This window comes from Coturnix japonica, unplaced genomic scaffold (genome assembly GCF_054131305.1).
Source record: "Coturnix japonica strain WE unplaced genomic scaffold, WE-NBRP24 Scf053, whole genome shotgun sequence".
Taxonomy (NCBI): domain Eukaryota; kingdom Metazoa; phylum Chordata; class Aves; order Galliformes; family Phasianidae; genus Coturnix; species Coturnix japonica.
In genome coordinates this window covers 251,891-264,897 of record NW_028188956.1, presented here as the reverse complement: position 1 = coordinate 264,897, position 13,007 = coordinate 251,891, and the positions used below count along the sequence as shown (strand labels likewise).

General features: G+C 47.8%; 1 protein-coding gene across 1 annotated transcript; it reads right to left on the bottom strand.

Annotated features, from left to right (window-relative positions):
- Positions 1-8,547: 8,547 nt before the first annotated feature.
- Positions 8,548-9,462, bottom strand: LOC146752039 (olfactory receptor 14J1-like). The gene has a single exon (XM_085533046.1). It carries the CDS (start codon positions 9,460-9,462, stop codon positions 8,548-8,550), a length of 915 nt encoding a protein of 304 aa, XP_085389172.1.
- Between the last annotated feature and the right edge of the window lie 3,545 nt (positions 9,463-13,007).

Sequence of the window (13,007 nt, the reverse complement as noted above, 5' to 3'; positions counted from 1 at the left end):
AATACAATAACCAGTCACTCCTTGAACACCCCTGGGCTCCCAGAGGAGACTATGTAAAATGTGAAATTTCTAATCATACTAACAATATTACTTCCAAAACCCAAAGATGACCACAGAGATGAGTGTGCACAAAACTTCACTTTGTCAGCTGCCAATTTTATCATAATACAAAACGAGGTCAAACAGCATAGCAAAATAAATACCCTAATCCAGCATCCTGTGTTGACAAATAATGCAGCAGGGAAAACAAGCAGCAAGCAAGGAGCTGTGCAATGCAGCTTCATGAGAAGACTCAGCAAGCTCCACACATAGGGAAACTATCAGCATCATGGCCTGCAGTTCTCCAACTCCCACAAAGCCATGAGTTATCTCGCTCTGGACAGATGTGCTGTTATGTCAACCCCTGGAGACTCACATCAGGCACCAAAATGACGGTGGTTGTTGAACCCAACATGTGGCTCAGCAGCACACAGTGCTTGGTGCACTGCCCCATTCCCAGTGGTATGGGGAAGAGAAATGGGAAAAAAAGTACAACTTGTGGGTTGTAACAAAGCAATTTACTAAGAGAGATAAAAGGAGAGGAGTAATAGTTATCACTATATATCCGTTGATATGGAATAGTATGTAACAGCGGATACACAAGCACTTGCTCAGCACCACCAGACAGATGCCCAGTTGGACCCTGGGCAGTGAAGAGAGTGAGATGAACTCCCACCCCTTTCAATACAATTTCTGCTTGCTGTCAGCTGATAGAGAACATCCCTTTGGCCACTTTCAGTCAGCTGTCCTCACTCTGTCCCCTCCCAGCTCCATGTGCCCTTTACTGACCATGGCGTTGGCTCTGTACAACACTGCTTAGCAGCAGCTGTAAACATCAGAGTGTTATCAGTGGTTTTCTCCTAGAACCAAAACACTGCACCATAGCGGACAGTCTGAAGAAAACAATTCCATCTGAGCTGTAACTCAGATTCCTGCCTGTCCCCCTCCTCTTGTTCTTCCTGATCAGGAAGCAAGGAACAGAATCTGCCGCTCTCCTCTTTGTGCCTTTTCCATCAGTTCTCAGCTGGCTCCTCTGCCATCCCCAGGCAGAGCTCAGTGCACTCTCACAAAGGGCAGCAGCCTTTCCTCATCTTCCTTGCCCCATCCATCATGAAGTGTCAGTGAATAGTGAAAAGGTACCCCATAGTAGATGAAAAGGGAATACTTTGCTACAGAAAGGGAAATCATTTATTTGTGCAGTACTCGGTGCTGCTTTAAAAGTTGCCGTGGAGTTCCGAGATCAGCAGTTTGAGGCGGAAAACCAGACTATACAGTCGTTACAAGAAACAGTTAAAACAACCCAGGAACTCGTGAAAGCCTTGCAAAACCAAATTGGAAATCTAGAAGTACAATTGGAAAGAGAGAGACATAATTCGGCCTTGTTACAAATGGCTTTTAAGGAAATTTTAACATATAAAGATACGGGTGACACTGATATTCATGTTGCACCACAAGAAAAACTGTATCCTCAGGAAGAACTGAAAGAAACAAAACAAAGTTTTGATAAAATTGAAACCCCAATAGCCCCTCTGCGCCCTCTAATAAAAACAGAAGATACCTTTGATAATGGAGAGGACCTGGATCCTCAAATGAATGTTAAAGAAATTCCCTTTTCTGCCACTGAATTAGCAAAACTGAAAAAGGATTTTAGCCACTCTCCAAAGGAATCGGAAACAGAATATGTATGGAGAGTCAGTCTAACTGGTGGAGAAAAAATAATGTTAACCGAAAAGGAGGCTGAGGGTTATTGGGGGCCAGGAGTATTTTTGACTACTGGTAATAACCGTGTTCCCTGGTCCCTAACACAAAGGGCTGCTTACTGGGCTGGTGGTCTCAACCCTTTAGAAAGGGGAGACCCTCTTGCCATTAATGGGACAGTTGACCAATTGGTTGAAAGTGTCCAAAAGTCCGCTTGCCTGCAAATGATGTATGACAGGAAATTGCAGCCATGGCACGAATCACCTATGATGATGCCTGTGGATCCTGAAAGGATGACTCCTTTAATTAGGGGGCTTCCAGAATCGCTGAAACCCATAGGTATACAACTACGGGGAAAAATACAAGCTATGCCTCAGGGAGAAAGAACCCGGCCAGCATTAGAAGGAACTGGCACCTCCGGCCATTTGCAGTCAGGGTACAATGTATGGACATGGGGGGAGGTTGCCCAAGAGTTGATTAATTATGAAAGGAAGTATGGGCCTGTGGCTTCTTCCAGTAAATCTGAGCCAGGGGAAGTAAGGCTCGCAGCAACCACCCTTGCTCCTAGGCCACCTAGCCCAAAGCTTAGTGGAAATGGAAGGGTCTCATTGCCAGTAAGAACAGGTAGGAGAAATATTGATCATAAATGTAATCGTCTCTGGACACTGGACTGGCAAAAGGGTGTTCCACGAGATTTGATGAATGGATTACCCACAGTCAGGCTAGAGAAATTAGTTAACTTGTGGCCAGAACAAAAGCCCAAGGAAAGTTGATACTTTCGCCCCGTCCCTCAGATGAGAGGGAGGTTGGGATGCAGTGAAGGGTGGATGTGTTAGAAAGCTCACAACAAAAGGAGAAGATAATTGTATTAACAAAGCCCCCAAAGGGCAAGTTGTCTTGCTTTATTTTACAGAAGATCCCTGTGGGACCTTCACAGAACAGAATGGCTTGTAGCTGATTTTAACAATTTGTGTTTTATGACAGAAAAATTGAAGATGTGATCATGCTAGAATACTGATATATCTCTTTATTACATATTTGGTTGCAATAGTATTATGTTTTTGTTTGCTGTAGTGGTGAGTTGTGATTGATATCAGTCTTTGGATCTGTTTAAACTTCACAATTGGGTTCAGAGGTTTTTTTTTCAGGTCATCCTGGCTTTCTTGTACTCTTTGCACAGTGGTAATCATTCCTTTTGACCCCTTATTTCACCTCTTTTGGTCAAACTTGATGGTGATTTGCATGTAACTCCATGGTGTTTCCAAATTCCTAATGAATTGGGAAATGAGCAATGGAACCCATCTAATATATGTTAGATGTAGTCACAAAAGTGAAATTTATCATAAAATCCTTTGCACTGATGCTTTTCAGTGTCTCATCAGTCCAGGAGTTCCATTCAAAACATGGTTGTTGGAAAGTGTCTGAGTTTTTGACAAGGAACATGTATGTTTCTGGGATTACTCCCTATGATTTAAATTCTGGGGTATCCTACACTATGTTGTGACTATAACAGTTCTTAAACTTGCCAGACTAGTATTTATATCTCTCAGCAATTGAACTATTTTGGAAATGCTCAAGTGGAAAGTTCTTCTGACACAAAGATCCCTATTGTTTTACTTGTTTATTTATTGCTATTGGTCATTGTTAAATGTATGGTTGTTTTCAGTGTATGGCTGTTCCTTCTCACTTTCTACCTTTTATTCATTATGTAATATTTGTCTCACCCCTCCTGAAGAATCACTGAGAGGTGCCTGTGTCAAATTAAATGATTCCACCTGTTGTCTAAAGATTGATAATGGTAAAGTTAAACCAATTGCTGAAGGTATACAGAAAATAGGACATGTTCCTGTCCAAACTTGGAAAAGTCCAGACCTTGACCTTTTTTCCTGGCTTCCAGGTGGACTGTGTGTAAAACGCATCTTATTATATCTATTGTGTGTTGTTGCAACTTTCATGTTTGTTTTGTGTATGATATCACGTTTCATTGAACTTATCCAATGTGTTGTATTGTCCATGTATTTTGTAACCTCCTCAAGTGATGGAGAAGTTGAGCACATCAAGAGATCTTTTGTAATCATTGTATTAAACCACCCTCACCTTCCTTTTCCCTCATGCTTGCTATCTTTTTCTCACCATCCTGGATCAGCAGTGGTCCATTTTTTAAGCAAACTTTGAGTCATGGGGTGGTGTAAGAGGCCATGCTTTTTACATTACTGTCTCAAAGTTTACTGAAATGAACAAGTTCAGGCAAGTCCTGGCCAAGGTTCCAGGACTCCCTTTGTCTGAGACACACAGGAACCAAGGTTCGAGAAATCCCTTTGTTTAGGAGATGGACAAGTCCGGGAGCTACGAAAGGGAGATAAGATACCGATCAATGGCCCTTAAGTGGTCTTTGGTGTAGGCCTATCTCAAGGAAGATGGCAATCTCTGAGGACTGATGGCCCTTAAGTGGTCTTTCTCTCGTGTTGGCTCATCTCAAAGAAGATTGACATCTCTGAGGAATTCACATGACTCTGACCCGAGCCTTCCAGAAATGTCACGAAGGCTGGGAAGAAGAAGGATAAAAAGGGCACGGACTAACCCCGAATTTGGGTTTTCTGATACCAGATGCCTCACTACGGAAACAAGGAGGTTTTCTGTCATCAGATGCCTCAGTACGTGAGTGCCTGCATGCTGAAGAAGATGCCTGCATGCTGAAGAACCTTTTAGGTAACTGACCTCAGATTCCTCCACCGTTGTCCTACTGCTGCCTACTGTCTCTCCTGGGATTGCTGCTCGAGACTCTGCTCCGTGAGACCTCGCTGCCCGACACTCCACTTCTTGAGACCACGGTACTGTGACCGCCTTCTGCGCTGCACCGATCTGCTGCTTGCGGCCTGCTACTCTGCTGCTGCTCTCCCCTACCAACATAACAACGTACTACGGGTCACTGCTGCATCCAGGAGGTGACTATTCCCCGCTTTAACGTAATTCTTGCTCTTTTCTACCTTTTTCTATCGCCTACTTTCCTGTCCCCATCACCCTAATTTTGGTATTCGTCGCTCTCCCTTCCCCATCCCCTCAGTTGTCTATCACCTCTAATAAACTGGTTGGATCAACATTTGAATGCTCTTCTTCTTAATCTCACGCCGGGCATAACATATCAAAAGAACCTTTGCCTCACTCCTAAATTGGAGCGAGACAGGCCTTTATATGGGACCACATTCATCCCAATGACAATGAGAAGGCCGGCAAGCAACAAGGTAAGTGCAACCCATAAGTGTGACCCCATAGGGGCCAATGGGGACCCCAGACCAATAAGTGGGAAGACAGACCCATAAGTGGAACTCAAAACCCCATAATTATGATTCTAGCCCCATAAGTGTGACGCCATAGGGGCTAATGGGGACCCCTGGCCCCATAAGTGAGGCTCCAGACACATAAGTGAGGCTCCAGCCCCATAATTGTGACCCACAAGTGAGGCTCCAGACCCATAAGTGGGAACACAAACCCATAAGTGGGAAAACAGACTCGTAAGCGGGTCCTCAGACCCATAAGTGTGACCCTAAAGACTTCAAGATGTCCCCACTCCCATAAGTGTGACCCATAAGTGAGGCTCCAGCCCCATAACTGCATCCCCAGCCCCATAAAAGTGACCCTATAGGGGCCAATGGGGACCCCAGCCCCATAAGTGGGTCCCTAGACCCATAAGTATGACCCCGAACTCCATATGTGTGACCCATAAATGAGGCTCCAGCCACATAAGTATCATCATAGTATCACAGTGTCACAGTCTCGTACGAGTTGGAAGGGACCTTAGAGATCATCGAGTCCAACCCCCCAGGATTCGAGCCTCTGTGTAGCAGAGCGGCACTTCTACCACTTGCGCCACAGGGGGATTCGAACCCAGGGCCTCCGGTGTTGCAACACGGCACTGCTACCACTTGCTCCACCGGGGCACACACTAGTGGGTCCCTAGACCCATAAGTATGACCCCAGCTCCATAAGTGAGACCCCAAACCTTATGATTCTAGCCCCATAAGTGCCTCCCCAGCCCTATAACTGCATCCCCAGCCCCATAAGTGTGACCCCAAACCCCATAAGTGTGAACACAGACCCATAGGTGTGACCCCAAACCCCATTTATATGGGACCTCATTCACCCCAGTGACAACGGGAAGGCCGGCAAGCAACAAGGTGAGTGCGACCCATAAGTGGGACCCCATAGGGGTCAATGGGGACCCCAGCCCCATAAGTGGGAACACACACCCATAAGTGTGAGCCAAAACCCAATAACTATAGACTTGGAGATGTCCCCAGCCCCATAAGTGGGTCTCCAGACCCATAAGTGGGACCTAAAACCCCGTAACTGAGTTCCTAAGTGTGACTCCAGCCCCATAAGTGAGGCTCCATACCCATAAATGTGACCCCATAGGGGCCAATGGGGACCCCAGCCCCATAAGTGGGAATACGGAACCATAAGTGGGAACAAAGCCCCATAAGTGTGACCCCATAGGGGCCAATGGGGACCCCAGCCCCATAAGTGCATCCCCAGCCCCATAAGTGGGTCCCCAGCCCAATAACTACATCCCTAGTCCCATAAGTGTGACCCCAGCCCCATACGTGTGACCCATAAGTGAGGTTCCAGCCCCATAAGTGGGTCCCCAGCCCCATAAGTGAGACCCCCAAACCCTATAAGTATGATTCTAGCCCCATAAGTGTGACCCATAAGTGCATCCCCAGCCCCATAAGTGCATCCTCAGCCCCATAAGTGTGACCCATAAGTGCATCCCCAGCCTCATAAGTGCATCCCCAGCCCCATAAGTGCATCCTCAGCCCTATAAGTGTGACCCATAAGTGTGACCCCATAGGGGCCAATGGGGACCCCAGCCCCATAAGTGGGAACACAGATCCATAAGTGGGTCCCCAGCCCCATAAGTGTGACCCCAAACCCTCAACAATAGACTTTGAGAGGTCCCCTGCCCCATATGTGCATTCCCAGCCCCGTAAGTGTGGCCCCATAAGGGCCAATGGGGACCCCAGCCCCATAAGTGTGACCCGTAAATGCCTCCCCAGCCCCATAAGTGCCTCCCCAGCCCCATAAGTGCATCCCCAGCCCCATAAGTGCCTCCTCAGCCCCATAAGTGCCTCCCCAGCCCCATAAGTGCCTCCCCAGCCCCATAACTGCATCCCCAACCCCAGAACTGCGTCCCCAGCCCCACAAGTGAGACCCCAAACCCCATAACTGCATCTCCAGCCCCATAAGTGTGACACCAGTGGGGACACTATGGGGGTCCCTGGTTGACATACCTGTACCCAGCCCCATAAGTGTGACCCATAAGTGGTTCCCCAGCCCCATAGGTTCATCTCCAGCCCCTTAACTGCATCCCCAGCCCCATAACTGCATCCCCGATCCTATAAATGCTTCTCCAGCCCCATAAGTGGGAACACAGACCCATATCAGAGTCCCCAGCCCCATAATTGCATCCCCAGCCCCATAAGTGGGTCTTCAGCATCGTCAAGGGGAAGAGAGCTGTAAATGCTGACAGTGCTGCAGCCTCTGCAACTCCTGGCACAGACCCTGCAGCAGCTCCAAGGTTTTGCTACACGTTCTGCAGTTACTCCACGCTCTGGACAGATCCCGCTGTCACTCCATCCCTCATAATGCGCTCTGCAGTCACTCCTGCTACAGGTCCTGTAGCTGTTCCAAGTACAGTGATAAGAAAGTGAAACAAATTCCTCCCAGGTGAGGTGCACTGTGCCAGGAGGTTCAGCCTTGTGGTCACTCCAACCCCTCCAATGAGCCCAGTGGCTGCTCCAACATAGTCACAGGTCCTGTGGTGGTTCCAGCTCTGGCAATGAACTCTGAGGTCACTTCAACTCCTGCAACAGCCTGAAAGTCAGTACAGCTCCTACAGTGAACCCTATGGCTGCTAAAACCCCTGCAACTAGTCCTGGACTTGCAAACAGATAAACATAGGGCTTAATTCATATATCATTGCAACTGCGTATGTTGTATATGTGTGAAAACATACTAAAGATATTATATATGTATAAATACATTTGTCATAAATATTATCTTTTTCTTTTTCTGTTTATCTCAACCCATAAAATTTAAACCACAGCACTGCCCCAAGTCTCTTACTGATCTTCTTGGAACTATTCAATTTATCCGGTCACGCACTGAAGAGCACCAGAAGATCTCAAGGTTTTCTCAGGGAGCAGCTCCTGAGGTATATACACCAGCTTTGGAAGAGGCCTCCCTCCAGTTCTCTGGTCCTGCTCTGAAGGGGCCCTCTTGTTATGGCAGTGCCAGCAAGGAGACCAGCTCTGACAGACCTGTTCATATTGCCGGCCACTGACTGCAGCCCTGGATTGCAGCTGTAGAGGCAACGGGACTGTCATGAGACACACAAGACCTTCAGGACTGCACAAATGAGAGGACTTGAGAGCACTGTAGTGGTGTAAAGAGATCAGAAATGAAAAGAGCACGTTGAGCTGCTGTCTGTGGCTGTACCTCCCCAAATCCAGACAAAGTAGGAAAAAAGAAAAGCTAAGTAAAAGTCTATTTTGAAAACTATTTAGGTATCTTTTAACATATTCGGGGAATCTGGATACATGTTTACGTGAGCTCTTGGAGTGAAAAAAAGGAAATTAGGTAGGAAAAAAGTGTAATACATTTTTATTTATAAGTTCAATAATATATATATATATATATTTGCACGTTGCTATATCTCACATAATCAAACAATCAAAGATGCATAAAGGATGAAGAACCATCACTGGGAATCCTATGAGGAAGTTGTGCATTTTATGGAAGTTGGAATAGTGCTTATTGCAACACCTTCCTGAGAGCGTGCTTGATCTCCCTGTTCCTCAGGCTGTAGATAACAGGGTTCAGGGTTGGAGGAACCACTGTGTACAGAAGTGCCGTTGTGAGATCCAGGAGTGGGGAGGAAGTGGACGGGGACTTCAGGTAGGCAAAAAAGGCAGTGCTGAGAAACAGGGAGACCACGGCCAGGTGAGGGAGGCATGTGGAGAAGGCTTTGTGCCGTCCCTGCTCAGAGGGCATCCTCAGCACAGCCATGAAGATCTGCACATAGGACACCACTATGAAAACAAAGCAACCAAAGAATAAATTGGCACTAAAAATGAGAAACACAACTTCCCTGAGATAGGATTCTAAGCAGGAGAGCTTGAGGATCTGGGGGATTTCACAGAAAAACTGGTTGACAACATTGCCTTGGCAGAGAGGCAGTGAAAACGTACTGGCAGTGTGCAGCAGGGAATTGAGAACCCCAGTGCCCCAGGCAGCTGCTGCCATGGTGGCACAAGCTCTGCTGTCCATCAAGGTCCCGTAGTGCAGGGGCTTGCAGATGGCAACGTAGCGGTCATAGGACATGATGGTGAGAAGGGAATACTCTGCTGAGAGGAAGAAGAGAAAGAAAAAGAGCTGTGCAGCACATCCTGTGTAGGAGATGGCCCTGGTGTCCCAGAGGGCGTTGGCCATGGCTTTGGGGAGAGTGGTGGAGATGCAGCCCAGGTCGAGGAGGGCCAGGTTGAGGAGGAAGAAGTACATGGGGGTGTGCAGGCGGCGATCGCAGGCTACGGCTGTGCTGATGAGGCCGTTGCCCAGGAGGGCAGCCAGGTAGATGCCCAGGAAGAGCCAGAAGTGCAGGAGCTGCAGCTGCCGCGTGTTTGCCAACGGCAGCAGGAGGAACTCGCTGATGGAGCTGCTGTTGGACATCTGCTGTTGTTGGGCTTGGAGTCCTGTTCAGAGTGCAGAAGGTAATGACAAGTCCAAACCATTCTCAGAGACACTCCTCCTGCCATAATATGAAAGTTTTTAATTCTCTTTCAACAGTGTACATTTAGCACCATTACTTGCATTTAATTTCATGTATTTCAGCATTCCTAAAGCAGAAGAAGCATTTGGAGCTCTAACCTTCCTCTTCTTTTCTTATCCCTTCTCCCTGTATATTTCCATCTGTTTCATGTCTCATAACTTTACCCCAACTGCTCTTAGCACCCCCTACACCAGCTTCTGTGGCATTCAGTTTCAGTTAGAAAATGCTGCCTGTTTGTAGGATAAGTGAATTATTCATGCCTACAGAAAATGATGATAATTCCATCCTTCGAGAAAGGGGAGACTGAAAGCACATCATGACTGTTCACAAAACAAGCAATTGATTGACGAAAAATGCTCAGAACTCTTATTGCCCCTTTTAGATTTCTGACTCCAAACCTCTTTGCCTCAGAACAGGAAATGGAAACCCCCTGCCTTGGCTCTCCTCTTGCAAAGTGCCCTCAGAAACATACTGTTGTGCAGTGGAGCTGTGATCCCCTGCCCCAGGCAGCAGCTGTGGCAGCACAAGCCCTGCTGGGAGGCTCCTTCCCCCAACCCGTCTCCCCACAGCGCCCTGGGCAGCTCCCCAGGCAGGCTGAGTGCTGAGCCTGGCAGGCGGCAGAGTCCCATACCCGGCACACAGCCCCTGGGGCACAGCAGGGACCCTGCTCTGCAGGACAGCCCTGGGCACCTGCCTGCAGCCCCGGCTGCACAGCCTGCAGCCGTGCTGGGACACGAAGCCCTCAGGGCTGTGCTCTGACACTGCAGTATGGAAGCCCTCAGCTGGAGCAGAAGGCTTTTTCCACAGTAAAGAAACATGCAGTGCCTGCATCGAGATCTGCTATGGGATATCCCAAATTAAGTTGACCCTCTATGAAAAGCAGCTCATGGTCTGCAGTGAGACTTTCTTGTCATGGTCTGTGAGCAATGCTCCTGCAGAGAGCATGCAGCCTGCTCACACCATACACATCCTGCAAGCTCTCTCCAGTTTCTGTCCTCTCCTTCTGTCACCTGCAGGCTGTTCTGTGCACAAGAGCTGCTCCTGGGCACAGCTGTCTCTCTGTAGCTCTGCCCGCATTTATGAGCTCCCTGTGTCCCAGGAGCCCAGCCCAGCTCAGCAACAGATTATGTCATTTTTATCCTTCCCACTCATCTCCCCTGACACATCCCTGGGTCTTCATGGCCAACAGCTCCTGAAGGACAACAGCATCATGACTGTGCTTTGAAATCTGCTCAATTAACCACCACATGTCCAGTGGTCAGTGACTGATTGGAGACATATGGGGAGTGGTCCCAGAGTTCGTTTGATGAAACAATAAGGGCACCCAGACAAGGAAGGCGAGGTTTGGACTTTCCCTGTGCAGGACAGTGATCCAGCTGAGGCAGTGCAGGAGTCTCATCCGTTGAAAGAAATCCTGGAGCTGAAATGGGATTCAGCTCCCTACACACCCACAGGAGCTGGGATTCCTCTGGTTCAGTTCAGAAGTGCACAAGGAGTTGCCTGCATGTGAGCTCCTGCTCTGAGTCCTCGGTTCTTCAGCAGGGAGGCAGCTGCTCACACAGAGACACTGGGTGATGCCCAAGGTGCCTGGGCTGCTCCTGATGTGTGCCAGAGCTTGTAAACCGTGTGGGAAGTCCCTGAGACAGACAGCTCCTTCCTGGGCATCAGCCGAGGGCCAGAGAGGGGATAGCACCGGCTGTCTGGTGAATTCACATGCTGCTGCAAGTGCAGCACAGGGCCTTCTGCAAAGCCATGCCCATGGTGTGTCCGTGCTGCTACGTCACCTCCAAGACCCACAATCGCTCTAATGCCTGTGTGCCACCTTCTGCACATTGATACCATAGATGAGCTATCCAGTCAGGCTATGTCCAGTGATGCTTTTCAATTAGGATGTTTACTTCTGTGGTTTTGCACTAATGCAAACACCAACACACAAGAAGCTAGAAATCTTGATAGAGCTGCAGTCCTGAGCTCCTGTTTGGACCATGGGGACACAGTTGAATGGCTTCCACAACTGCACTGTAGCACAAGGGGGATACCGAGTCTTTAGGATGGATGGGCGAGGAGACAAGGAAGAGCGACTGCCCTCTGTGAGAGTGCACTGAGCTCTGCCTGGGGATGGAAGAGCAGCCAGGTCAGAGCTAATGGAAATGGCCAACAGAGGAGACCATCAGTGTCTGTACCTGTCTTCCTGATCAGGGAGAGTAAATGGAAGGTGCCCTCTGCAGACAGATGGGAATCTGATGTTGTCTGTCCCTTGTCCCATTTGGTGGCCTTTGTCACTCCATTATCTGCGGCAGGGACAGCACAGCAGGGCATGTGGCATCCAGCAGATCCCTGGAGGACACAGATGGCAGCTTCTTGACCAAGCAGTGGAGGAACCAAAGAGGAGAGATGCTCTGCTGGATCTCATACTCTCCGGCATGGAAGGACTTGTGGGAACTGTGAAGGTCAAAGGGGCATCAGGCCATGTGCAAGATGCAAATGTATCTCTTTTTATATATTTTGAGGCTGTAAGCTTAATAGTTGATCATAAATGTCAATAAAACTGAAACAAATAATTGAAGACAAAGATGGAAATCAATGAAAATGTGTTAACACTTCTCAACATGAAAAATTCTCATGAGTCTTGTTCCATTTTAAGTTGTAAATATGAATCTTTGAGGTGATTTGATGTCTTTTTTTTTCTTTTACTGAAACTACAATGTTTTCCAGAACTGTGTTCGCTGGACACAAATGTCTTCAGATTCAGAGACACAGACAGTGGTGCCAGTGCCAATGCCCTGTGACTATAGCCCGGTGCCCAGCACTACTCTTCCCTGCTGCCTATTTGATGTGTCTCATCCTCCAGGTGTTTTCAGCTCTCCTAAATAAATGGCCATGGTTCAGGGCATGATTTCAGCAGGCCATCTGGGCACACACTACTCCCACTGCCCTCCAGATTTCTCCATCCCTTGCTCTTTGTTCAGTCAGATACCTCCCAATTATCTGTCTGATTTCTGACTTTCAGGGGGATTACTGGAATTTGTTCCATCTCCCACAGTCTGTTGGCCTCTGTTGTCAACTACTTCACTGTAATTCAATCTATCCTATCCTACCTCAGTATAAATCATTTCTTTTAAAAGTATTCCATATGAAAGACAAACTTCAATAGATGCAGCTTGAACATGGCATGCTGTTGATCACTGTGTTTTACTGTTCATTCAATTGCATCACCTTTCTTTCCATTTGCTGGCCAGATAAAAACGATAAATCTTTCCTTTTCCATGTGTAGCTGGTTCTCTGAGGAAAGCCAGTGGGAGTTGGTGCAAAGCAGTTTTAACACTGAGCAGATGAATGCAGAGGAGAAGAGTGATGTGAAGAAAAGTGATGCAAGTCCCATAGGTCCAATGTCAGCAGAAATTGGGTGGGGAGGTTGAGAAGGACCTTTGTCAACACAGTAACA